Source organism: Rattus rattus, chromosome 12 (genome assembly GCF_011064425.1).
Source record: "Rattus rattus isolate New Zealand chromosome 12, Rrattus_CSIRO_v1, whole genome shotgun sequence".
NCBI lineage: Eukaryota > Metazoa > Chordata > Mammalia > Rodentia > Muridae > Rattus > Rattus rattus.
This window is the reverse complement of record NC_046165.1, coordinates 54,746,160-54,773,570: the sequence shown is the minus strand read 5'-3', so window position 1 is coordinate 54,773,570 and position 27,411 is coordinate 54,746,160. Positions and strand designations below refer to the sequence as shown.

The 27,411-nt window shown below is 44.7% G+C and overlaps 1 protein-coding gene across 3 annotated transcripts; it reads left to right on the top strand.

The window, feature by feature from the left end:
- The first annotated feature begins 66 nt into the window (after positions 1–66).
- On the top strand, positions 67–27,108 carry Entpd4 (ectonucleoside triphosphate diphosphohydrolase 4). Of its 3 annotated transcripts, none has more exons than XM_032917348.1 (13): positions 67–213; positions 9,914–10,022; positions 11,102–11,299; positions 12,262–12,467; positions 15,492–15,642; positions 16,171–16,274; positions 17,529–17,588; positions 17,794–17,924; positions 19,420–19,586; positions 22,119–22,443; positions 23,951–24,036; positions 24,734–24,895; positions 25,901–27,108. In XM_032917348.1, exons 2-13 carry the CDS (start codon positions 10,015–10,017, stop codon positions 26,118–26,120), a joined length of 1,818 nt encoding a protein of 605 aa, XP_032773239.1. In that variant the 5' UTR covers positions 67–213; positions 9,914–10,014; the 3' UTR covers positions 26,121–27,108. The 3 variants fall into 3 exon arrangements, with proteins under 3 accessions (XP_032773239.1, XP_032773237.1, XP_032773238.1); XM_032917346.1 differs by having other exon boundaries at positions 17,794–17,948; XM_032917347.1 differs by lacking the exon at positions 67–213 and adding an exon at positions 682–768 and having other exon boundaries at positions 17,794–17,948.
- Positions 27,109–27,411: the final 303 nt, after the last annotated feature.

Here is a 27,411-nt window from a genome sequence, read left to right as displayed (position 1 = left end):
GTAGGCCCCGCCCCACGCAGGCCCGTTTCCCCACCCTCCCCAGCGCGCGCGCTCTCGCCCCCCTACGTACGCGCGCCGGCGCGAGCTGTGACGTGACGTTGGCGGGCGCGCGCAGCGTGGCTCCCGAAGGAGCCGAACCTCCGCAAAGCTGGTGGCCGGGATGCGGTGCGCTAGTGGCCGCCCGCTCCCCCGGAGCCGCGGCCCGCCCAGCAGGTGAGGCCGGGGTCCGGAGGGGTGAGGGCAGCGGGAGGCCACGGCCCTGTCCAACCGACTCCCTCGCCATATCCGGGCGCCCCGCCGCAGCCCCGTGACCCCGGTGACAGGTGCTTGTCCCCGACACCTTGCCGGGTCCCGGGAGCGCCCTGACCCCATGGCGAGTGTGGGCTGAGGGAGAAGGACTATTGATCCCGGGGCTGGATGGCCTCTGCCTGCCTCCCGAAATCTGACGACGACGCATGTAGCATCACGTATTTGCTTTGCTCTGCGCTTTGGGGAAGTTTCCTGTTAGAATCCCCCGTGGAAAAAATGTGGCGGAACGGGAGATCAGCGATGGTGCAGGGTTGTCTTTCTCAACTTGAGTCATGCGTAGACTCTTTAAAGGGACAAGTCTCCCATTCTCAGGAATATAACTCCAGAACCTGCAGGGCGCCTCAGACCCCAGCTAGGTGAACACAGGTGCTGTTGCCACCAGAAAACAAAAGAGATGATGCTACTCTCTGTTGATGTTTGTTATAATTCAAGACCTGCATGTTACATAGTAAACTAGAGGTCAGTAACAATCCTTAATTAGACACTTAGTTAACGTTAGGTTGAAGGCTTTATAAAGCTTTTGTGAGAGGAAACTACGTACACTTCCATCCTCAGAGGGGTCTAAGATCTGTGTTGTGTTATATTATGTTTAAGTTGTCTGTTATCTGGTTTGTTAATTGTTTGACATAGTTACAGAACTATGCTTATTTTCTGTGAGTAGCTTTTTTTTTTTTTTTTTTTGCTTATCTTAATGTTGATTTAACATCTGTTTTAAAATTTATTATTATTGCATGTGTGGGAGTGGATGATGGGGAGCGGGGCATGTACACATGCCTGCCCCCCATGACTGGAGTTTACAGAATAACTTTTTCTGAGGTTCCAGGAAATGAATTTAAATAGTTATGCTTGCAGGTTGAGTACTTTGGCCTGCTGAGCTATCCTGCTGGCCCCCACCACTTATTTTTGCTGCTCATTGAATTTATGGCTTGCATTCTTTTAGCTCTATCAGGAAGTGTGTGAGATATGAGACTTTGAGTCAAACATGAGAATTGGTCTAAGGGGTCTTCCCCCCAGTATGTGTTCAGTTTGTTTATACGAGGCTGCCTGTGGATCGTGAGATTTGAAGTGCAGGAAGACATTAGAAAGTGTAACAAGTTAAATCTAGATTTAAAACGTATTACCCAGGGGCCCTGAAGGGTGTGTGATTGCACAAGCTGGATATGAAGAGGGAACAGCATGATTAAAAGCCAGAGGCCAATATTAGGAGAGCTTGTGTGGAACAGGCCCACCTTGGCCAGGACAAATATTACTGAGAGTGAGGCAAGAACAGGCTATTGATGCAGTGTGGGAACAGATGATGGATTGAGGCTTCCAAGTGCTACATGGAGAGGCTGGTATTGATCTCTAGGCTTTCGGGCCTTTCTTTGGTCGTACCTTGAAGGTAGCATTTCATAAAGAGTGTTTGCAGTGAAAAAAGATTTGGCTGCCCACAAAGATCTGTCTTGAAGTAATGTCATTTGCTGTGGTCATCCTAGATGTGTGGGATGCTTGATGAAGGAATTGACAGATCCTGGGGCTGGAGAGTTGGACTAGTTGGTCAGGTGCTTGCTGTGAAAGTATAAGGACCTAAGTTCAGATTCCAGTACTAGGGGAGGTGGGGGAAGGGGGTACTTGGAGCTCATTGGCTAGTCAGCCTAGCTAGTTGGCGAACTCCAGGTTCAGTGAGAGACCTTGATTGACCTCATTGTGACCTGGCCTACACACATACACACAAATACATGTGTACCTACACACACATGAACATACGAACACAAAGCAATTGACTTAATGAATGATGGGATGTTGGTACAGAAGTGTGAACCAAAGCTGAGGACAAGGTGACCATGCTGGTGGGGTTGCCTCTCTCACACCCAGAGAATTCCAGAGGCTGGTATATGTTACCCAGCCTTACTGAGTTTAAGGATTCGGGGCTTTAATAAGCTGGAGATAAAGACCTAGGACTGGAGGAAAGTCCCATTCTCCGGGAAGACTGCAGAGCTGGTGCAGAAAAAGTGCTGTCTGCATAAGGCCACATGAATAGTAGAGGATAGGGCAAAGTTGACTAGGACTTGCGGTTTAACACAGAAGCATGTGTGCAGCATGCATCCTTCAAGTTGCTTTGTTGCATCTTTTACCAATAGCTGAGTCACTGCTGTGCAGTGGCCAACATCTCAGTGCTCCCTGGCAGTCATTTCTTGCAAGCTCTGTCAGTATTTGCAGTTGTTCAAGGTCCTCCTTTAATCATCTGATAGTTAAGTGATTCTGTTTTGAAACACTCTTCCTGTCATCTCAAGTTTTATAGCTCAAAAGTTAGACTCTCCTAGAGCCTAACCCGTGTTTGAGTGATGGTATTGAATTGACTTGTGATGGGTACTCTTGATTGTTAACTTGATGGGTTGGGAAATGCCTCAGACATTAGTAAGGCATGAAGCGTACAGCCTTGTCTGTGAGAGCATTTTCACAGAAGATTGGCAGAGTGGGTTAGCCCACCCTGAATGTTGGGTACCGCCCCATAGGCTAGGTACATCAATGGAGCAAAGAGGAAAGGTGAAAGCCAGCTAGGGCTAGCTCAGCATCCTCCTCCTGTCCTCTCTATCTCTCTGCTTCCTGACCACCATGGTATGCTGCTCTGAAATCATAAGCTAAAAAGTCCTTCTCCTGTAGAAGGTTTTCTCCCAGGTGCTTATCACAGGGATGAAAAGTCTGACTAACCCAAATCCCATAATATGTGTTTACTGTACCTGTGTTTTTCACCAAATAAACTTCATGGCTGATGTGTATCAGCTTCATGGCTGAAGAGGTGGCTTAAGGGTTAAGAATACTAGCTTCTCTTCCAGAGGACCAAAGGTCAATTTCCTGCATCCACATGGCAGCTCACAGCTGTTGGTAACTCCACTTTCAGGAGATTCAGCATCCATACACATACATAATAGGAGACTCACCAAGAAATTGCCCTATGGTCCAGATGGGCTCTGACTTAGTCACTGTCCTGTTGCTGCGAAGAGATACTGTGACCAAGGCAAGTCTTACAAAAGAATACATTTCATTGGCAGCATGGCTACAGAGTTATAGATTTAGTTCATTAACATCATGGTGGGAAGCATAGCAGCCCACATGGTATTAGAGCAGTAGCTGAGAGCTGCATCCTCTCCCCTAAGCAGAGAGACTGGACAAAAGCCCACCCCAGTAACACCCTTTCTCCGATAAGGCCACACCTTCTAATCCTTTTCAAATAGTGCCACTCCCTAATGACTAAGCATTCAAATATATGTGCCTACGGGGACCATACTAATTCAAACTACCACAGGCTTTATTCCTTTACATAATAGTCTGCTAAGGAAGACCCTGCAGCTAGAATCACAAAGGTCTTTGCTCTCTCTGGTGATAGTCCTGCTGCAATTTAGAACTTTCTTTAAAGCATGACAGCAGTATTAGGCGTTTGCTTGCCTGAGTTCTGGTGCCAAGAATCCTAAGTGCAGAAACAGCAGTTGGAGTTTGCATTTTAAGATCAAGTTGCAGTATTGTGACTTCTTGGCAACATTCAGCCTTACATCTGTTCTGAGTGAAAATAATAAGTAATTTATGGACTACCGTTTTTGTCAAAATTCTACATCTTAAAAACAAAGTCCTAGGGATGAAAAGATTTAATCACTCAGTGATTAATAGCACTAGCTGCTGTCCCACAGACCTCACAACCACTCCAGCTCCAAGGGACTTGATGCCCTCTTCTGACTGCCGTAGGCACTCATGTGCACACACATGCATTTGCACACACATAAAGAAAAATTAAATAAATCCTTTTTAAAACTAAAAAGAAAGCCCTAAGACCAATGCTAGGTACGTAAAGTTTGCCAAGTATGCTGTAATCCTTGGTAAGGTACATCTTAGAAATGTATTTGTCTTTCTTGGCCACACCCACATTCTTTCCTACCTCCTCCTGGTATTGGCACTGGCCTTCCTGAGCTCTGAGCCCTCATAGGGAAGAGTCCTAGAGTTCAGCATTGCTGTTGGTTGCTTTCTTCATCCATTCTTGGACCATAGTGCTGTTGGGAGTTTTCATGTCTGCTTCATGTCACACTCGTAGTGCTGAGGCATCAATGGCTTTTCTTCTCCCACACCAGTTGCTGTTTAACACTCTCTTTAGTTCTTAGCTCAACTGTTGTGCAACTCTCACTGATTATTTTGTGCTCAGATTGAAGTTGCTATGTCTTTTTTTCCTTCTTCTTAATTTAGATTATTTTCTTTTATATCTATGAGTGTTTTCCCTGAAAACACTACATGTATTCTGTATGGCTGTACTACATGTATTCCTGGTGCGCACAGAGGTCAGAGGAAGTGAAAAGCATCAGATCCTCTGGAACTGAAGTTGCAAATGGTTGTGAGCCACCGTGTGGGTGTTGAGACTCGAACCCAGGTCCTCTCTGCAAGAGCAGCAATGCTCTTAGGTGCCAAGCCATCTTTTCAGCCCTTTTCCTGAGTTTTTAAAGTAATCTCTCTTCATATTTCTAGAAGAGGGAGGGAATTAAACACAGGTAGTTTGTCAAGAGCCATTCTGTGGTTTGTCCTGATGATGAAATTAATATATGCGTTTGAAAACTTAAGCAAGCCTGGGGAAGCAAGTAACAGTGGTCATCTATCTCATTGCCACTCAGAAATAAGCAACACTGCTAACATTTTGTTTATCGTTTTTCTTCTCTTGGTGGTGAAATGTTTTTATTTACACACAGTGGTGCTCTCGCCATGTCAAGTACAGAGACACAATCACCTTCCATCGTCATCCTGTGTTCTATAATGTAAATGTGCCCTCACCCCCATAAGTCACATTAGCTTTCCATGTGTTTTTATAGTGCTAAGAAGGAACCCAGAGTCTTACATGCAAGGCATATATTCATCTTCCGAGTGACATTTCCGGCCTTACTGTGACATTCGGGACAATGTTTTGCTCTTAAGCACAGTTCCATGGTGACCAGGCTGTGCATGTTTCAGTCAAAATCTACCCTATTATTTCCCAAGAGTAAATGTCTTGGTCACTGTTCTATTGCTGTGAAGAGACACCATGACCACAGCAACTCTTATAAAGGAAAGCATTTAGTTGGGGCTGGCTTAGTTTCAGAGCCATGCAAGCAGACATGGTGCAGGAGAAGGAGGCAGCAGGAAAAAGAGAGAACCATTGGTCCTGGCTTGGTCCTGAAACCCCAAAGCCCACCCCCAGTGATACTACCTCAAACAAAGCCACACCTATCCCAGCAAGGCCACATCTCCAATCCCTCTCAAGTAACCCCACTCCCCAGTGACCAAACACTCAAATATATGAGCCTACGGAGGCCATTCTTATTCAAACCACCACAGTAAGTTTCTAGAAATGTAGAGAGAGGGACAGGCACATTGAACCTGTCTACACAGTCACTTGAATGCCTCTAGTACATATTACCCCTCAACCCTCTGCCAATCTGATAGTTTTCAGGTCCCGTTTTCCTTAGGTCTATCTGAACACCCTGACCTTGCATCTTTTCTCTTGTTAACTTCAGTTACTCTTGCCTGGTTTTGTGTTAGTGTATTCCTTTTATTACTTCACGTGAATGTCTTATAAGCAGAGAATGGTTACCTTTTATTTTCAAAGATTTCCTTTTATTGCTTTTAATTACGTGTAGGTGTGCAAATTGGTATGTGCATATGAATGTGAGTCCCTTTAAGGCTCTAGACATCAGAGACCCCTGGAGCTGGAATTAAAGACATGAATGTTTGAGGTTGAAACTGGGTACTGGGGGTGGGGGTGGAGGGACAACTAGTCCTCTTAACCACAGAGCTCTCTCTCCAGCCTCCAGCCAGAATTTGTCTCAAGCCTTTGTCTCAAGTATTACAAGTTCCTTTCTCAAGCTATTGTATCTGAGAAGGGTTTGTTGATGTTTTAACATATGGAAAGTTTAAAATTATACATAGTTATAGTTTCTTCTGCAGTTTCAGACATTGATATCATTTAGAGACAGACCTTAATTCTAAGATTATGTCAATATTTGCTTATATTATCACATTTCCTTTTAATGGATATTTTAAAAATTTACATCTTTAGGACATTGAATTTCTCACTATATTAGAATATTTTAAAAGATATCTTTTTTGTTTATTTGGTTGGTTGGTTGGTGATCAGGTGGTTATTGGTTTTTGGTTTTTTTTGAAACAGGATTTCTTTGTGTATTCTTGGCATTTCTGGAATTTGCTCTGGAGACCTCTAAGTCTCAGAGATCTGCCAGCTTCTGCCTCTCAAGTGCTGGGATTAAAGATGTGTACCACAACCAACTGGCTGTGAATTTTTTAAATGTACTTAATTATATTTATTTATTTATTTATTTATTTATTTATTTATTTATTTACACAGTGAAGAAGAAGGGGGAAATTATGTGTTCCTCTCTACTGGGTTATAAATTCTTTTCTTTTCTTTCTTTCCATCAACACTGCCACCCTCCTGGTTCCCACCTCACAGAGTCCCTCCCCATCTTTCTCCCTTTTTCCTCTGAGAGGTTGGGCCCCCTGGCACATCAAGTCTCTGAAGGATTAGGGGCATCCTTTCCCACTAAAGTCAGTCAAGGAAGCCTGGTTGGGAAATAGATACTACAGTCAGGCTACAGCTTTAGGGACACCCCCTACACCAGTTGTTGGGGGACCCACATGGAGATTGGGCTGCAAGTCTTCTGCATATGTGTGTAGGGAGCCTCAGTCCAGGCCATGTATACTCTTTGGTGAGTGGTTCAGTCTCTGAGAACTCCCAAGGGTCCAGGTTAGTTGACTCTATTGGTCTTCCTGTGGTGTTCCTATCCCTTTCAAGGCCTTTAATCCTTCCATAAGAGTCTCCAGACCTCCATCCAGTGTTTGTCTGTGGGTATTACATCTGTTTCAGTCAGCTCCTGGGTAGACCTGTCAGAGGACAGTTATGTTAGGCTTCTGTGTGTCCCAGGTTAGAGAGAGGTGGAGTTGTGGGGTGGGGATGGTTATAAATTCTTAAGGGTTGGGTTTAATTATTTGTATAATTCTCCCTCCTAGTGTAGCCCACACTAGTCCTTGCCTGAGATGGCCTTATAAAGGCAAAGTCAACACAAGTATAACCCCAGAGCCCCTGTTGTATTAGAGAGGCTCTTTAAAAGGCTCATGCTCCCTTTGTGCAGGAATTTCAGCCAATGGACCCCAGAGAGGGGCATTCTATAGAGCTGAGAGCACCACTTGCGTTTGGTTTAGAGATCTACTGGGAACTGTGATATCACAGAGCTTTGCTCTGATGCCCCTCACAGACTGTGCAGAGGCCCTGTGGCCTACCGAGCACTTGGATGAAGCTAGTGCAGCGAAGATTTCAAACATTTCATAGTCTCAATTTTATATTTAATGTCATTGTCATCATCATTTGTTCTGGTGGGCATAAACCCAGGGCCTCACGCATGCTAGGCAAACACTACAACTGTGCCATGTCCTCAGCCTACATTTTTTTACATGAAACTGGTCCAACTTCCCAGGGCTACTCTTGAGCTCGGTCTGTCGCCCGCCAGGACAATGCTTTTGCAGTCATCCTGTCTCAGCCTCCTGGATAGCTAGAATGACAAGCCTGTGTCACCATATCTGGCTGCAGGGTTTCATTTTAGCTCCTTTAAGTAGCCACACATAGCAGCCAGCTAACTGCTTTAGGAGCCACACAGGGCTTGGGAGCCTTCCTCCACACCCAAGGAGTGAGGACTTTTTCCTCTCATTAAGAGAGAAAAGTAAGGGAAGTGGTCTCTCTTTGATTTGAAAAGACTTATCCAATATCATCTTAACCTTTTTCTTCCCAGAACTCTGACTCTCGTCAGAACCTTTCCCAGAGTCCATCAGTTTAATGCAGCAGTCAGTATGCATTCCAGAGAAGGACTTGTGGGACAAGAGAAATGTAGACCACACGTGCACAGCATGTTAGAGAACAGGGATTACAGTGTGAGTCACACACTTGAATCTCTACCCCATGGCCGAACATGACAGTAGCAAGTTCCTACCACAGTGTATCAGGAAACCAGAATAACCCATGAACATCTGGAGCACAGCCTGGGCACAGTAAGCCATCCTATGAGTATTTAATAATGAAGTCAATGCTAAGCTAGGTATGATGGCACACACCTTTAGAGATGCAGGCAAATCTCTGTGAGTTTGAGGCCAGTTTGATCTACACAGTGAGTATCAGGATGACCAGGGCTATATAGACCTTGTCTCAAAAACACAAAAACAAACAAAAAGTAAATGTAAAATGAGAAAAAATAAATCAAGGATAAGATCTGGATGGGAAGTGGTGTGTGTACTTATGATCCCTGAGAAAGTGATACTGAGTAATGGCTTGCTGGAGGTCAGGTGATCAGCTGTAAGGATTGCTCTGAAGCAGTGGGAGCAGGGAGGCCACAGACCAGAGTGAGAGGCTTCTAGAAGCTAGTGGGAGCTGCCAATGCAGCTGGAATGCTGGGGGAAGAAGGGAGCAGGTGACTAGGTCAGAGAAGAGCAGCTGGCCCAGGCTGCAGGGCTGGAAAGCACAGGAAGACTGCAGCGTTTGTTCAAAGAGCATGTGGCCACTGGGAGATTCTGAATCTGGGCTTGATATAATCTGAGTTCTGAGTGTGTCAGCCTCAGGGAAAGAATCCCTGCTTATGGTGTAGGAAAAGCATTAGAGAGCCCCCAGGTAGGACTTCAGGGAGAAGGCAGTGCAGGGAAGAGGTGAGAGCCTGGCCTAGAACAGAGATAAAAAGCGAAAGGTTAGGGTTTTTTGTTTTTTTTTTTTTTTGGTTCTTTTTTTCGGAGCTGGGGACTGAACCCAGGGCCTTGCGCTTCCTAGGCAAGCGCTCTACCACTGAGCTAAATCCCCAACCCCGAAAGGTTAGGTTTTAGGTGAGCAGGAGTCAGGAGAAGGAAGATGGGGAGACTGGGGATGAGAATCAGGACAAAGGAGAGGGGGTTGGCATTAAATAGAATGGGGAGTGCAATTTTAGAAAAGCGGTTCATGATCCATGCAGCATCCAGATACAGAGACTGGAGATTGAAGGTGGATGTATACATGACTCAGGAGAGCAGCTAGGCTGAGGAAATAAGTCATCTGTTAAGTGTTAGGTTATAAGCTGAACCAGAGGCGGTAAATTCAGAGGGAATGCCTCAGAGCAGGGGTGATGAAGTTAGGAGAGGATGAAGTCTAGGTAGAACGCTGGGGGACTCAAGGACAGACAGCTTTGGAACAGAGCCAAGGGTCCCTGACAGGATTCCAGAGCAGAGAGGCTGACTAGGCTGTGAAAGTGTTAAGCGGTCCCAGGAGGTAAAGACGAGAACTTTGGAGTTAATCCTGCGCATCCCTACCTCTCCAAATCTTCTTTAACTTTTCAGTGCTGTAATAAAGTCATGCCCTGAAAATTTAGGGCTTTAGGACTGCTTGCAGTAAAAGTTCATGCCAGTCTCCTGACTGGGCCTGGATCTCTAGCGCATGAAGTTGATGTACAAGAATGCTGCTCTAACCCGGTGGCCTCCACACAGGATCACAGTTAGGTGGGGTATGGCTGAGATTGAGTGTCTACTTGGTAGGCCATGGATATTTTATTTGATTGTCCTCTTCTTGATGTTTTTTATGCTGAACCAGGGTAGCTCTGACTCCATGAAGACCCCAGCTCCGATTCTGTCATTGTAGATGACGAGAACTGACTCCCACAACATTGCCTGGACCTTGCTTGGCCTTTCAGTATGGGGAGGTGAGTGATGGGCTTTATCACTAGCCTGTAAACCCTGAGATTTTGATGCTGAAGAAATGGGTGTTAAGAGAGAGGACAATCTAAATCCCAAGAGAGAAGGGTTTGAAGTTGTACTGTACTGGTCTAAAAGCATTGGCCCTACAGCCTCCAGTGGGGCACTTGTTACAGGAAGAAAGTAGCCAGGTGAGCTCCACAAAGGTTAGTGTGAGCTGCAGTTTAGGCCTGCACATTATATTAGCACAGGATAGCAGCCTAGGGCCTCTGAGGTGCAGAAGAGGAAGACTCGGGTGTGGAGTGTCCTCAGAACTCCTGTGAAAGGAAACTGAATAGAAATTTCAAGGGGTTGGCAGTCTATCTCCTTCAATGAGAGGTTTTAGTCCATGAAGTACTCTTCACAACAAAGAGGATAGAAACCATGAAGTGATGAAATGTACCCTACAGGCAGCACCTGCTGACGGCTCTACAGTTTGCCTCTCTTTCATGGCATACATTGAACTCCTTTCTGTTTGCAAAACATGTCTCAGAGGAGATGTGGGACAAATCCTAGAACTCATCTGAGTTCCCTTGCTGATTTCATAAAGGAGGTTCTGTTGAAAGACTGTTTTCCCATTACCAGGTCATCTGGCAGAAATTTACATTAGAATCACATGCTAACTCACTTCCCCTAAGTCATTGAGTCACTAATGCATAACGTTGGTCCATTAGGCTGCTGGTGTTTATGGGTAGCTTACAGCCATTTCTGTGTCCTCAGTCCCCTTCGTGCCATCATCCTTAAGTTGGATTTCATTATAGATTTCTGTGTTTATCTGGCTAAACTTAGGAACTGGCATTCCCTTTTGTAAAAAGACAGATGTTTTTGTAATGCTCCCCAGACAGGGGGGAAATGTAGGAATATTATAATCCAGGAGTGTTATAACCAGCAGGATGTCATGCTCATCGTGTCATTTTATAATGACGCATGTTTTATAATCACCAAACAGCAATCTGGAGCATGCTCAGTGCAGCCACCAGCAGACAGGAAGCAGGGAGAGCTCATGCTGAACATCAAGCATCTAAAATCTGTTTCTTTGGAATTTCAGGATTGGCATTTCCTGTCTCTTTCCTGCTTCTTGGCATTTTAGCATCTCTCCAGTGGGCTGTCCTCGAATTCTGAACACCAATTTACGACAAATCGTTGTCATTAGCATCCTGGCTGCAGCTGTCTCCCTTTTATACTTTTCTGTTGTTATAATCCGCAGCAAGTATGGGTGGCTGTCAAAGGACAAGAAATTTCAAAGGTAAGAGATAAGGACTTTGTGTTCCAGAAGGAATGTCATACTTTCTGGCTGATTTTGTTCTAGCTGCAGTAACAGAACATTGGGCAGCAACAGTTGTACTTCATAACGCTCAAGAGCAGGGTTCTCAACCTGTGAGTCACAACCCCTTTGAGAGTTGAGTGACCCTTTACAGAGGTTGCCTGAGACCTTTGGAAAACACATATATTTACATTACAATTCATAGCAATATTACAGTATGAAGTAGCAATGAAATAACTTTTATGGTTGGAGATCACCCCAACATGAGGAACTGTATTAAAGGGTCATAACATTAGAAAAGTTGAGAACCACTACTCTAGAAGCTGGGGTTCCAAGAGCAAAATGCCAGCAACGTTTGTTTCTAGTGAGGGCTTTGTCCCAGTTCCCACAGCAGGAAGAGGTGGGGTTGCTCTGATGTCTCCTTCCTCCTGATCTGATCACCTCCTAGAGGATAGTTGTGCACTCATGGTTAGGCTCACGGCAGATGAGCATCAGAGGAGAGAACAGTCTCTGGACCATCATGTGATCACTGAACAGGCACAGGAACACATGGCTGTAGGAACTGGACCCTGTGCTGACTACCTGTTAGTAAATTGGACTGTTGGAAGTGCCTGACAGCTGGCTGCAGAGTCCATGTTGTAAGAGGCCCCAGGATTGTCAAGGAGCCCCTTCAACCTGTTTAAGCTGGGTTCTGAGTAAACACTTGCATTTTGGAGACAGTCATCTCTGGAACCTGAGGAGTGTGCTCAGGAGAGGTGAGCATATACCTGAATAGGGGTCTCAGGATTGGTTTGGTCTTTTGACTTGTCCTCTGTCACAGAGAGTCCCAGAGAGAGATCATTATATAGCATGGAGGGCACTCATGTACTTCTGCAGTGAGGCTTCCCTGTTAGAGCAGGACGATGCTCTGTTTTAATAATAACACTCATGTATTTCTAAACAAGGTACTTGGCCCGAGTCACAGACGTTGAGGCTACAGACACCAACAACCCCAACGTGAACTATGGCATTGTGGTGGACTGCGGCAGTAGTGGGTCTCGGATATTTGTCTATTGCTGGCCTCAGCACAACGGCAATCCTCATGACCTGCTGGACATCAGACAGATGAGGGACAAAAACCGGAAGCCAGTGGTGATGAAAATTAAGCCCGGTATGGGATAGGAACAGCTGAGGACTTGAGCCAGGTTCTAGGTTCCTGTAATTCTATGATACCACTCCCTGCGTGCGATACCTCCCCTCTCGATCACACTGCCCAGCCTTGCTTCTAAGTTCAAGGCAGGGCCTAACGCAGTGTAGTAGCTGGCTTTGTTTCTCTTCCCATTTCCTTATCCTGATCACACACCCACAGCCTGTGTCACCTGTGGCCGTCATCACACTCACCCCATGGTGTGTGCTCATGTTCTAACACTGCTGGGAAACTTCTGCTTTGTTTCTCCTATTTGGGAACGCTTTCTTAAAAACAGACATTTTCAGATAACTCTTGATTGTCACTTTAAATTTAACATACTATTTGTTTAAATATTGGTATGTATTAGTGATTTTTTTTTAAAAAAATTACTATGCAGATGTCTTCCTTTTCATCCCTACCCTTTCTCTTTTCTCCCCCCTTCTCTCCTTCCCTCTCTCCCTTGCCCTTCTCTTTCTTTCGTGGTGCTGATATTGACCATAAGAGTCATATATACTAGACAGTGCTCTACCAGCAAGTTATGCCCCTAGCCCTCTTTATTTTTGAGACAGTGTTTTACTGAGACAGCCATGCTGACCTTTGGCTTACAGTTCTTCTCCTCACTTGAGTCACTAGACTCCACTTGCCTGGATGCATTTCTTATGCTCTAGATTATTCATAAGGGCAATCTCGGGACTTAGAAAAGAACGAATGTAACCAGGCAGTGACGTTGCACGCCCTTAATCCCAGCACTCAGGAAGCAGAGGCAGTTGGATCTCTGTGAGTTCAAGGCCATCCTGCTCTACACAGTAAGTTCCAGGGACACACAGAGAAACTGTCTTTAAAAAAACAAAAACAAACCAAAAAAGTGAATGTAAATATAGTCAGTTTTTAAAGATAGGATCATTTCATTTCTAAGCCGTGTGAAGTATGGAATCACATCTTGCTTTCCTCTTTAAATAGCCTAAGCAGCGATAGTCTCCAACCTTCTCAGGATCTCTCTGCCTTGTCCGTGGTTGGTACGCTCTTGGGGCATTGGGAATGGAGCATTTAAAATGAGCTTTTCATTCCTAGACTCAATCAGCTCTGATTTAAAACAGTAGGCTGCACATATTAACAGAAACACTGAACTTTCATTCTGTCTCTCACTAGTGTGTGAGTGCTAAAATATTAAATGCAGACTGTTCAATAAATGTATTTTCTAAAATGCCAGAGAGGCACAAAGAAATGATCTGTGCTCAAAGGGATGGACATGCTAGGTGCTCGCTTTGCTTGCTTTGCAGTGTGCTCACGTGTCTGGTCTTCATACTGTACCCATAAATATAAATAATTATAACATGGCACAGAAAGTTTAAAACAGGATATTGAGAAGTAATAACCAACATGGTTTATTACCCTCTACTGAGAAGTGAAAATAACATCAGTGGATTTCCATAAATAAAGATTCTGATATTTATTTATTGTTAATATAAACAAGGCTCTAAGTATATTAGAAATAGATTCTGGCTAGTTTTCCACTGAACTAGCTCTGGGTGCAGAGTCAAAAGTTTTGCCTTTAACTCCATTTTCTGCTGTTTCCTTTCTGGGTCTATAATTCCCTAATGTGTGAAGTAGGAAGTTGTAGAACTTCTCAAGTCCCCACTGTTTCGATATTGTAGACTCAATGACAGCTATAAACACTCATTTACTTTTTAAAAAGATATTAATTATGCCTGTGTGCCTGAGTATATGTTTATGCAATGTGTGTATGCAGGTGCTTAGGGAGGCCGGAAGAAGTGACTGGAGCCCCTGAACTGGTTGGTTGGGAGCCACAATATAAGTGCTGGGAACCAAACCTAGGTCCTCTGCAGAGCGCCAGTGCTTTAACTGCTAAGCTGTCTACTTACCTCCCGTTCACTTTTAATAATAAGTATTGATCAGATGTTCCCAAGTACCTCCTCTTGCCAGATAATGTTAAGTGCTGGGGTATGAACAGGACAAGACAAAGTGTGAGCCCTTCTCCAGCTATAATGAGACAAGGCAGGAGTGTACTGTGATGAACAGACACATAGCTGGCAAAGGGGAGCACAGTCTGTGAGGAGAGCTGATATCCCTTAGGACTCTGCTAGAGAAGACTTCCGTGGGAGAAGGAGCTGAATGGACAGGCAAAAGTTGATTGGGTAAAGGAGGTAAGGGAAGAAAAGACTTTCTGCAGGGCACTCAGAGGCCCAAAGGCCAGAACAAGGTGTTTTGTGGTGAGAGAAAGGAACTCTGAGAGGAGGTAAGGATGGGCCATTGTGTGGCTAGCAGTATATCTCTAAGCTAAGTTCATCTGGGTTGGTTAGAGGAGCCTTAGAAGGGTTTAAAACAAACAAAACAAAACCAAAATCAAAAAAAGCATCCTTGGGGTAGGAGGTGGAGGGATCAGTGGAAACTGGAAGGCAGTGAGCTACATACACTAGGCCAGCAGCAGATGGCAGTGTCCAAAGAAACTAGCATAAGCAGACCCAGAAGTGGTCTGTGACAGTAGAAGGCAGTCTGCATGGGGGCATGAGAGAGAGTTTACCCTGGATGCCACGCACAGGCAGCAGAAACAGATCTGTAGTACCAGCTGCAGAACTCATCATGTTTGGGCTCTCCGTGAGGACAGGCAGTGGCTGCCTGCATTAGACAATCACTTTGACCTGATCTGAAGGTTGGGAAAGACCACTAGGGATTGAGCTGAAGGCCTATAGCAGTGGATGGTGTTGTAACCATTGGGGTTTGCCTGAGGAGAGAAGGGTACATTTCTCAAGGGCAAGAATATGCTCCTGTGTAGGACACGTAACAGATGCTCAGTCGGATCGATATACCAATGACAGAGAAGAGGTTATGGAACTGAACCCTTCATGCCATATAGCAGGGTGGAAGTAGAGAAATAGGCAAAACTAGAATAGAGTGAAGCCTGAATCTCTCCCAGATTCAGCACACTGAAGACATTTTCTCTTTACGCCATGACATCCCTGCTAACCCAACTGTCCATTTCTGCAGGCATTTCAGAGTTTGCTACCTCTCCAGAAAAAGTCAGCGATTACATCTCTCCACTTCTGAGCTTTGCTGCAGAACATGTGCCTCGGGCAAAACACAAAGAGACACCTCTCTATATCCTCTGCACAGCCGGGATGAGAGTCCTTCCTGAAAGGTGGTCTTCCTCAGCCTGGAGAGTGGGTGGTCTCTGCAAAGGAGGGGTGGCTTACTGCTCTCCCCTCCCCATCATGGCTATCTCATCTCAGGGCTATTCTCTTATGCAGATCTCCCCAAAGAGCTTTTAATCTACTCGTTTTTTACTATTAATTATAAAGTTAATTTTGAAGTGGCTGGTGAGACAGAGTCTTATATCTCAGGTTTGCCTCAAACTAAATATGTAACAGAGCCTGACCTTAAATTTCCAATCCTTCTACCTCCATCTCCTGAGTGCTGGAGTGGATTTACACTACCATGCCAGGTTTATACAGTGCTGGGGATGGAACTCAGCACCCCACCCACTGAGCTAAAGATCACATGATTCACAGAACTTTTTCATTTGGAAAGAACATTCCTGAGATAAGCAATCTTTTCAGTGAATCACTTTAGTTTTACAGTTAACTCTTTCAAGTTTCTTTATTTTTGTTTCAAACAACAAAAAAACCAAGTATGTGGTTTGATGGTAGATTTTGGGACTGCCTTACAGCCAGCAGAAAGCCATCCTGGAGGATCTCCTGACCGACATCCCTGTGCACTATGACTTCTTGTTTTCTGACTCCCATGCCGAAGTCATCTCAGGAAAACAGGAAGGTTGGTATCAGACCATCAGTTTGAAGTGTCAGAAGCAGTGCCTTCAGAGCCTCCCTCCACATTGTGCAATATATTGAATCACTAGAGACCATAGCCTTGAGATACTCTTCAAAGACTAAGTTAGTCTCTTAGATGACTGGTCTTTATTGTACAGCCCTAAAACTGTTAAACATAACTCATCTGAGTTTAGCATAATTAGGGAATATATATTGAACAGGCTGAGGGAGGAAGTCTGTGTCCTTGCCCAGCTGAACTTCTTACTTACTTCTACCAAGGAAATTGGAATTCTTGTCTTTGATGAACTGAGAAAGTATTAGTTCTGTTTTAGAGAAGTTATTACACTTGAGTGAGAAACAACCATTCAGTGAAATGGTATTCTAGGAGCAGAGACCTAAATGTGTGGTATCTGTTCCTCTGTCACCCACCGTCGAGCCAGGGTTCCTGGGGAAATGCACTGGGAAACAGACTTGGGTAGTTGAGCCAGGAACTCCTTACAGACAAGTACAGCCCTCAGAATTGTAAGCGGTCATTTTCAGCACCCAAAGGACGTGGGAAAATACCCTGGGAATATGAAAGAGAATGGCCTTTCCTCCACCTACCCACCTAAGAACGTTCTAAGTGGAGCCTTTGAGAGGACAGTAAAGGACGTCATCTCAGTAGTCGTAAGAAGCATGAGCCCAGCGTCACTGTTGATGGCCACTGTTGCTGCAGGTGGGAAGGAAGGCCACTGCAGACCAGCATGGGCTCTCATTTGGCCAGATCATGGCCCTGTGGAAAGGTAGTGGTGATGTTGACAACTGGATACATACTGAATTATCAGCCTGCTACTTCAGACATTGTTCTTTGGCCCAGCCCAGCAGGATAGGATAGAGGAGGTTGCTACTGAAGATTGGTTAGCTTGTCACCTCCACTGCATAATGACACAGATCCAGGTAGCAGTGGGAATGGATAGAAATGGGCTGTAGGGAACATTGGCAGGTACAGGCGGCTGTGTGGGTGACAGGTACAGGAAAGATGAGAGGAAGTTAGTGTGCAATCACTGTGGAATTTACATTCTTAACACATCTGACATAAAGTATAAGCTTTAAAATTGAGAGTCCTTGTAAAACCACTAGGGCAAGATAAAACAGCAGAACTGTGTTATTCTGTCTCAGGCTGTTAGGGGTTAAAAATAAGTGAGACAGCTTGCACAGACCAAATTGATCAGAGATTTAAAGCTTAATTTTTTTCTTAATTTTGCTCTGAAATGTCTAGGTGTGTATGCTTGGATTGGCATTAATTTTGTCCTTGGACGGTTTGAGCATATTGAGGAGGGTAAGTGCCACATTTCCATAGCCATCTGGTTGGAAGTTACACTACAGTTTATGGTTAGCCCCAGGGCTGAGGAGGAGCTAAGTGTTATGATAGCTCAGTGCAAAGGGTTGGGCGAGCAGAGCTACTGTCTAAGCTACAGTGGAGTTCATTGGGAGGAGTGGCCTGGGTGCTCTTCAAAGCCTCCAGTGGACACTTCTCTCTCCAGATGATGAGGCAGTTGTGGAAGTCAACATTCCTGGCAGTGAGAGCAGCGAGGCCATCGTGCGGAAAAGGACAGCCGGTATTCTTGACATGGGAGGCGTGTCTACCCAGATAGCATACGAAGTCCCCAAAACTGTAAGCTTTGCCTCCTCACAGCAGGTTATTATCTGTACAGAGTGCCTTCTGTTTGGTTCCATTTTCATTTAACATGTCTCCATCCATCTTTGTTTTGTTTCCTGAGTCTGGACACATCCTTACTCTGCTTGCTGAGGTTCACCTTCTCAACCCAGGAGGAAGGAGGCCGGAGAATGAGGCAGGCCTCAGCCAAGCCGATTGCGTTTGTACATTGACACTAGCTGGTTTGTTTTCTGAAAGAATTTTTCTCTGGTGTATATGTCAGTCACATGCTTGAGATTTTGTTTATTTTTTCACTTCACTTTTAAAAAATAATATAGCATTGTGTATCATTAGGAAGCTATGACCAGCACAGTCGCTTTTGTTTTCAAACTGTTCTGGGAAATATTGAGGTTGGTACCTAGTACTCCACATCTGGTTCACCCCATCTTTCCTCCAGTCCTTCAGTGCTCTGTCAGGGTCTGTGGTCCTCAGCAGGCTGTGCCTTCCAAAAAGGACAACAGAGTCATTCCCATGTGTCCCAAAATCACCATGTCTCTCATCACTGTTTCCTCCAGTGTAAACTGACACCAGAGCATGGCCTCCTACACTGTCTCCCCCACAGTAGGAGCATGTACCAGGGGGTGTTCAGAGTAAGCCAAGGAGCTGGACAAGCCTAGCTGGCAGCATCACCCTGTCCTTCCTAGTGGTGTGACCACATGCTAGTCCTATAATTTCTGTGAGCCAGGCTCGAGCTGCTGTGTGCCTAACACTCAGCCCCTAGTGCTCCTTGGAAAATTACTTTGGAAATTGAAGTATTTGAGCCTGTGTTTCCTACTTCCCATCTCAGATATGCCTCTAGAGGCTGCCTTGCCTGCGTTCTCCCTTCATTGTAAAGTAGCAAACTACAAAGAAAGCTTAGGACAAACAGAAAAACAAAAACTCCCCCTGGACTCTCCATCATTTAAAAAAAAAAAGCATTGTTAGTGTTTTGGTGAATTTTTCCATTATTTTTATTCCTGTCATAGTTTAAAGATGTGGTTGTTACATTTTTGCCTTTTGTGATTGTGTGCCTTTTATTCGCAGTACACATTGTATTCCTCTATAACTGACTACTGCCATTAACCTAACCCTCCCTTAATGTTGACTACTCAGATGCTATTTCTTTTTCCTTTTTTTTTTATTTTTGTTTTTTAGATAAAGGTGTGTCTATTTATCAGAACATTCCTGTGTTTGGGTCTATGCCCATAGCAGGAAGTAGCATAAATAGATTTGTGGGTCAGAGGGGAGAAACTATAGCACTGACCTCCTTTTCAGAAAGTCCTAACCCCACCCATGTACAGCAGCTGCAATTCCTCAGTTAGAATCATACTGCATTTTAAACCAGGCTAAGAGCATACTTGGGAGGTGGAGAGAGAATCTGCTGCTCTTAATATAACTCTTTTTAGACCCTTCTTTTTTAACTGGAACTAAAGTTGCTTTAAAATACCAAAATGTGTCATCCTTGTGCCTGCAGGAAGAAGTGGCTAAAAACTTATTAGCTGAATTCAACTTGGGGTGTGATGTCCACCAGACTGAGCATGTGTACCGCGTCTATGTGGCCACATTTCTTGGGTTTGGTGGTAATGCTGCTCGGCAGAGATATGAAGACAGACTATTTGCCAGCACAGTTCAGAAAAACAGGTACAGCCCCTGCCGCTCCTCAGCAGGTACCTGCAAGCCTAGCTTGCTCCTCATCAAAACTAGATTCTGGTCAAATACCTTCTTTTTAGCTGCCACTGTGCTGGAAGGACTGAGGATCCTCAGGGTCCTGCCATGAGCCCCCGTCCCACCCTTGTGTGTGCTTGCACTTTCACTCTCCATCTGATAGAGTGGGACCCTCACCAACACTAGATGACAGTTGCTCCTGAGTGACTGATACTATGACACTAAAGGCCTGGGAAAGTTCAGACAGTGACAAAGTACGCCACACTGCTGATCCCTGTGAGGCTCACACCAGCCGGTACCCTTGACTTCAGAAAGCCTCAAATAAGGAATGTTCTAGAGACACTGGACATTGTCACTGAGAACCACAGGGAAAGGGGGTTAAGAGTAAAGAAATAACTTGAAGTAACTTAAGGATATTAAAATATTTTTAAGTCGGGTATGATGTTACATGCCTGTAAATCATTATATCATTAGTTTGAAGCCTAAAAGACCCTATCTCAAAAAGCAAACCTAAATAAAACTAAAAATAAACCTTCACATTTTTATAAGTGGAAACTTAAAAAACTGAGTTTATGTGAAATCCTGATGTAGAAAAATATGTAAAAGAAAAATAGAGGAAAGAGCATCACTTCTGTTAGACTGACATGTATGAGTTTAGCTGGGCATGGGGATGTACACCTTTAGTTCTGCCCTGTGGGGCCAAAGCAGGAAACCTCTGTGTGTTTTAGGCCATCCTGGTCTATGTGGTTTCAGGCCACACAGAGTACATAGCAGAACCCTGTCTTTAAAAAGAGAAAAAGAAAAAGAAAAAGAAAAGAAAAGAGCCAGGCAGTGATAATACAGGCCTTCAAGCCCAGCACTCAGGAGACAGAGGCAGGCAGATTTATGTGAGTTCAAGGCCAGGCTGGTCTACAAAGTAAGTTTCAGGACAAACAGGACTGTTGAACAGAGAAAGCCTGTCTTGAAAAAAATCCAACAAATGAATGAGTAAATAAATGAATGAATTATAATAATAAGCTTAACAATATACCAGTTACTTATTTGAAGTGTGCCCATCAGAACAGACAAATAGCTTGGAACCAGAAGGGCAGAGTCTGGGTATATAAGATACCTTGCTCTTCCTGTATCTGGTTTGTTGATAGAATGTTTTTAAGGAGAAATGATCATTTTAGAGCTAAGAAATAGTATATTTACTTGACCAATTTAATCTTTTTCAAGAATTTTATTAGTTACTTTTATGTATTTGGGGGTTTGCCTACATGTATGTCTGTATACTATATGCAAGCAGTATCCAAGGAGGATAGAAGAGAATACTAGATCCCCTAGAACTGGTGTTATAAGTGGTTGTAAGCCTCCTCCATCTAGGGAATCAAACCTAGATCTTCTAGAAGAGGAACCAGTGCTCTTAACCACTGAATCATCTTTCCAGCCCTGACCAATTTAATCTTAATAAATCAGTAAGGGCCTAAAATTTAATAAAGACCAAGTTGGAGCTACTTGGTATGAGTTTCCCCAGAGTTCACATCTGTAAGTATGAAGTTCTCTGATTACCTTAAAAACTAATTGATAGGTGTTAATTACAACAGCAGTAGTCCCATGGTGTTTGCTTTTTGTTTTAAATTTGTGTCTAGAACATTTTGTTATAGTTATTTTTCATAACAGTCTTAAAATTTAAATTAGAAATATAAATTTGAATCTAACTTTCATAGATTTGTTAAACACTTTCTCCTGACTCCTGAGTTTTAATAATTGGGTTTTATTACCAATTTAAAAAAAAATGTTTTATATTGTGTAGTCCAGTGGCACTCCTAAGCTAAATGTAGAACACAGAAACAGTAGTAACACACATTTAACTGCTCAAAATTCCTGATAATTATAAGCATGCCATTATTATTTGAGCCTTGAAATTCATACCTGTCTCTGTCACTTACAGCGGTAGTTCATTTCTTTAGAGTAAATAGTTTTATGGCAAAGATCATTGTTCGCACTCAAGTACATTATGGATAACCCTGATGGGAGGAATGTCATTGAGGGCAAGTGACTCCAGCAAGGTTCAACTCCTAACAGTCAGACCTGGGAGTACATAGTACCCAATACTAGCATGACTTCCACTGTCAAAAGTTTGGTTTTCTGTTCATTGATTGCATGAATATTCACACACACACACACACACACACACACAAAATACAGAGACAAGGGTTAATTAACAGGATATCTCTTTCAGATGTAACTAGCCTGGTGTATTTCATTTACAACAAGGCTAACAGTTCTTTTCACAGGGCTCCTCAGAGCTGATAGTGCTGCAAAAACAGCTATTGCAGCAAAAACAGCTACTGCCTCCTGCCATGTAGGCCAGTAGTTGATTAATAACAGCAACAATAATAATGCCTCCTGCTGTCTAGGCCTGTAGTTGGTTGATGGTGATGCTGGTGGGGATGGTACAATCAGATGTCCAAAGCACAGTGTATGTAGCATAGGTCTCATGGTAAATGATTCTTTGTGCCACAGGCTTCTGGGTAAACAGACTGGCCTGACTCCTGATGCTCCATTTCTGGACCCCTGCTTGCCTCTGGACCTTAAAGATGAGATCCAGCAAAATGGGCAAACCCTGTACCTTCGGGGGACAGGAGACTTCGACCTGTGTCGAGAGACCCTCCAGCCTTTCATGAACAAAACCAATGAGACACAGACTTCTCTCAATGGAGTCTACCAGCCTCCAATCCACTTCCAGAACAGTGAATTCTATGGCTTCTCTGAGTTCTACTACTGCACCGAAGATGTCTTACGAATGGGGGGAGACTACAATGCTGCTAAATTTACTAAAGCTGCCAAGGTAATGTGCCAAGAAAGTTAATGCTGTGAAGAGACCATGAAGGCTGCAGGTCCTGCCTCTGTCATTCTTGTACGGGAATATTTGTAGTGCGCCATTGTGATGTCCTTTCCTTTCAGTTGTCTTGTGGGAAGTAATCATAGAAGGAAGTCTAAGCTCTACTAACTATCACCAGGAATGTACACAGAAAAGTCTTGAGTTGACTTTTGATTGCCACATCTCAAAATCCTTCAGCAGCTTTCTACCCCCAGAGCAGCCAGGACACTCCTATGATCTTGTTCCCTCTGCTCTCCCTCTTTGTCTGAGGTTTGCCCTGTCATATGTCGTCAGCCTCAATGGCTCTTGTCTTTCAGCCATAGCCCATTGCCCTTCCAGCTCATCAGTTCATCCATTGTCCCATCTGTGCTGTACTTCTCTGGCTGCTGGCATCTAGTCTTTGATCCTAACCCATTAAGTTTCATAATTCTAAACAAAGCCACAGTTTTCTCTTTGTCTGTCTTTTTTGTGCCATTGTAGCTGATTTACCAGCCATCCAGTCCCTTCCTCCAGGCATTGTTTTATTTATAGTGCCGGGTAAATGCTCTCTTGTTGAGCCATGGACCCTTTGCTTCTCTTTCTCTCTTTCAGATGCCCCCACCCCATAATCAGTGATAGTTTCTTTCTTGAATATTTCTCGAGCCTATCCCTGATTCCTGTTCCATTGTCACTGTCCTTGCCAACCCTCTGGCTCACCAGGAGCTGTCCAATAGATCCTCAGTGTTTGGTCTCCCTGGTGCTTACCTGCATGCTGTCCTGGGGTGTTCTGTCTGAAGCTCTCATGCAGCACCTTGCTGTACCATTTAAAGTCTTAAACAGTTTCACTTGCTGAATTCCACTGATCTCAGCCTGTCACCCCAGCTCAGTGTCCTCAGCATGGTGAACAACATGGCCTTACACTGTGTACCACCCCCCTCTTTCTCTCTTACACTTTTTCATTCCTGATGTTTTCCCTTCCCCATGCCTCAGGCCAAGTGCATTCCCTCATGCTCCCTATCACAGCATTTCTCTAAGTCCCAGCTTCTTCATCCTGTAGAAAGGTGAGGAGGAGTCATGGTGGGAGGCCGGTGCCCTTCTGAAGGACACAGTGTTAGTAGGTGTGAACAGTTAATGTGCCTCCAAGTGACTTTTCCATCACCATCCTCCTCCAGTGCTAAGTCTGCCCTAAACTCAAGAACACAGTTTGAACAGGCCAAAACCAGTTTCACTTTGCCAGAGTTTATTCCGGTACCATGGTGATGGGAGAACTAAATGGTTTGCAGAGGTTCATTTTGGGCAGGATTTCCTAGTACAGAGCAAGTACAGTTTGCTGGTCTCAGAGATTCACAGAACCCCAGGTCTCAGTTGACTATACAGACATTCGCTCCGCTTGTGTGTTTGCTGTGCTTGTTAGAAATATAAACTTGGTAAGTGGAAAAGCTGTTTTAATAAGCTTTAATAAGGGATGGTTTATTTGGGGTGCAACTGTTTTCAGGATTACTGTGCAACAAAGTGGTCGATCTTGCGGGAACGCTTTGACCGAGGACTGTACGCCTCTCATGCCGACCTCCATCGACTTAAGTAAGTAGTGGACACTCAAGTCCTGATCTGCCAGGTGACCCTCCTTATCTACCATCCTTCTCTACCCTCGGCTCTTTCAAATGGGACACATTTTTGTTACGGCTTTTCTGCTTAGTTTTGAAATCTTTGCGCAGAAATTCCCCTTTGTCACTGTTTGCTCAAGACCTGCTGAACAACAGAGTTATGTGGGCTGCTGCCCCTTTCCCTTTTTCTGTCCCCTCCGCCTGACTCCCCAGGACATGAATGGTATGGTTTATAAGATCCCTTTGTTTAAGTCACTTGGGCAGTGGCTGAGGCTTATCATTTACTACCACATTTTATCACTTAGTCTAGTACTTCCTCATAAGAGAGGGGGCTCTAGCAAACATTGAAAAGGATCACGAAAAGGATCACCCTGCCTTTCCCTTCTGTCATAAAGAGGCTGGGGTCTAAAGGAGATGGAAGGTGGCAGTGTTTGTTCAGTTAATGATGACGTACTGTAGGCATGGGGAGAGTGGTGTCCCACAGCAGTGATTGAATGACACTGTTTCAGGATAGTCAGTTTTGACAGGTAAACTGTCCTCTGCATAGGGCAACAACCTGAGCTAGATAATCACTCAGCGGCACATGTGTGCTACCTTCTCAGAGCTGGCATGATGTAAGATGGGGACATTCTGTCTGGTGCCTGTCTGACCCATGCCTGTGCTTGGTTTTGTAGGTATCAGTGTTTCAAATCAGCCTGGATGTTTGAGGTGTTCCACAGGGGCTTCTCCTTCCCTGTCACATACAAAAGTCTGAAGACAGCCTTGCAGGTGTATGACAAGGAAGTGCAGTGGACCCTGGGGGCAATCCTTTACAGGACCCGCTTTCTGCCCTTGAGGTAGGCTATGTACCTGGGAGAGTCACTACTGATGGTTCTCTGGAGCACGCTGCCTCCTGGTGGCTGTATGCTGTGGATGTTGTCAACGCTGTGAGACTAGCCAGACTAGCTTGGGTTAGTTTACTTGGGTCTTCTCCATTACCCTCCCCAGGGGCTTCCTTTTCTCCCATATAGCATAACAACTCTTTGTGATGCCATCCTATGTCCCATCTGTCTGTTCCCTGACCCCTGTAGAAGGGTCCATTTAGTGGTGACCTTTATGACTTTGGGCTGCTTCTGTGATAGTATAGTATCTAGGACTGCAAAAGAAACCATTGTATTGAAAAGCATTTATGACTCTGTTGTAGCACACAGACTTGTGATGTAGGAGTACATCTTTATTAACACATTGTCTTGTAATGTCTGGTAGGTAGCAGAACCATCATGTCTGTTCCTTCAGCATGAGGATGGCTGACAGCTGAGGCATTAGCCTTCATAATGGGCCCAAAGCATCAGTCATCATCCTTAGCACCGAAGTGTCATAAATACTTTTTTTTTTTTTTTGGTGGCATTTAGGTCTATGTAGATTCATGACCAAAAGAGATACTACATTCCAGTCCACAGTTGGTCACATAAACACATACCGTTTTCTTCATTCAAGTCAGCACACCTAGCTCAGATGACCCACATTTAAAAACATTTTTATCTACTAGTCTAAGCTGGGTCAGCTCCAGAAATTCTGTGTAGTAGCTGTTACTGTTTATACAAAGTTCCGCATGAATGTGTTTGCCCTATTAACTTCCTTATAAGAGCAAAAACCTGGGGCCTACATTTATCAAATGTTTGTTGCTGAAATGCTAATGCTATGGCCTTAAGGACATGCTTCCACATGTCACTGCCTTAGTGTTGCCAACGTAGTTGACAGGGGACCCACTCTGGACCTGCTGCCCCTGCCCTGAAGGTAACGAAAGCCAGGAACAGCCTGGTGCCCTTCTCACTGTTGTTTCTGTTTGTCTCTGTGCACAGAGACATCCGGCAGGAGGTGTTCCGGGCTGGCCACGCACACTGGCAGGGCGTGTCCTTTGTCTACAACCACTATCTGTTCTCTGGTTGCTTCCTGGTCGTCCTTCTATCCATCCTTCTCTACCTGCTGCGGCTTCGGCGCATCCACCGCAGGGCACCCCGCACTGGCTCTCTGTGGATGGAGGAAGGCTTGCCCTCCCAGAAGGGCCCTGGGCCCTTGTGACAGACACTGTGTCAGCTTGAAGAAGACTCTACAGGAAAAGCCATTTTTGCCTCAGGGTTTCTCGTATGCTCCAATGGTTTTGTTTGTCCCTTTCCTTTCTGTTACAAAACCCCACTGATTTGTAAACCCTGCTGTCTAGAGGTTCTACCATTTTGAACGCAGCTTAAAATGGAGGAGTGGAAAAGAGACTTCACTCAGCTTGTGCTGCACAGCATCTGCCACACATCAGTAAGGTTTGTAGGAAGTGCTGCATTTTTAGCACATGCACTTGGGTACACGCACAAGGGGACAGTGGGCAAGTTCCCATCAGCGTAGATGGAACTTCAGAGTGGTCCTGGGACAGAACCAAGCTGTGAGTTTTACCCTCTTTCCTCTCCAAACACCTCAAGCTAGAAGGGGGGCGTTTGATTTTATTTGCTGCTCAGGTCTGTCACCATCTGTGTTTTCTTGGCAGATTTAAGACTTTAGTAATTTATAGCAAAAATCGACAAGATGGTGCACAGGGAGGTGATACAAAAGAGGGGTCAGTGATGAGAACTACTGAGGAGAACATTGCCCTGCTGCAGGCGATCGCATGCCTGTAAACTAGCCGCACTTGCCCCTGTGCTGGGGAGCTCTGTCGCCCTCTTAGAGCAGCGGTGAGTTTGTTTGAGTGCTCATTTGTTTTGTTTGTTGTTTGTTTTTAAACCAGAAAGTCTATAAAGTTCCCAGGTTTAGTGGTCTGAGAGCGTGGCCAGGAGTGTGCCCTGCAGGCACCCAGACCTCTGAGGCCAGGTCTGTGCTGTCCAGCTGCCCAGCCTCTTCCGCTTCCTGTGTCCCCCCTGCTTCAGACCTCTCCACTGTCTTTCTTCAGGACACCCCACACATTGCTCGACAGTCCTTGTTGGCACACTGTGGCTGCAGCTGTCGCTGGCAGTGGCACTGTAAGCCCACACCGTGGAAGAGCCTGAATTTAAAATAAGAAATAAATGCACACGTTGAAAACAAATTTGACATTTTAAGTGGAAACCTGAAAAGGACAACCGGGGATATGCGGGGCTGGAGGGAGTTTCGTTCATTATTTTGTTTGTCTGTTTGTTTCTATGCTGTTCCTTTAGGTCAGGGACATGGGGGATCCCTATACATAGGGTAGTCTTGTTTGGGTGGAGATAGTGGTGATGACGCTCATATTCCCCACCTCCATAACACTTAGGCTGAAGGAGTTGGCAGCAGATGGGTATTTGGAACCTTCAACTGCTTATTCAAAACTCTAAGAGAGAGAATGGCGACTCCAAAGCATTGACAACCCTAG

Excerpts from the sequence above, each read along its gene's own strand:
- Entpd4 (XM_032917346.1), top strand. Across the intron at positions 19,587-22,118 it reads AGCACAGTTCAGAAAAACAG|GCTTCTGGGTAAACAGACTG; the intron begins GTACAGCCCCTG and ends TTTGTGCCACAG. Across the intron at positions 24,037-24,733 it reads GCCGACCTCCATCGACTTAA|GTATCAGTGTTTCAAATCAG; the intron begins GTAAGTAGTGGA and ends TTGGTTTTGTAG.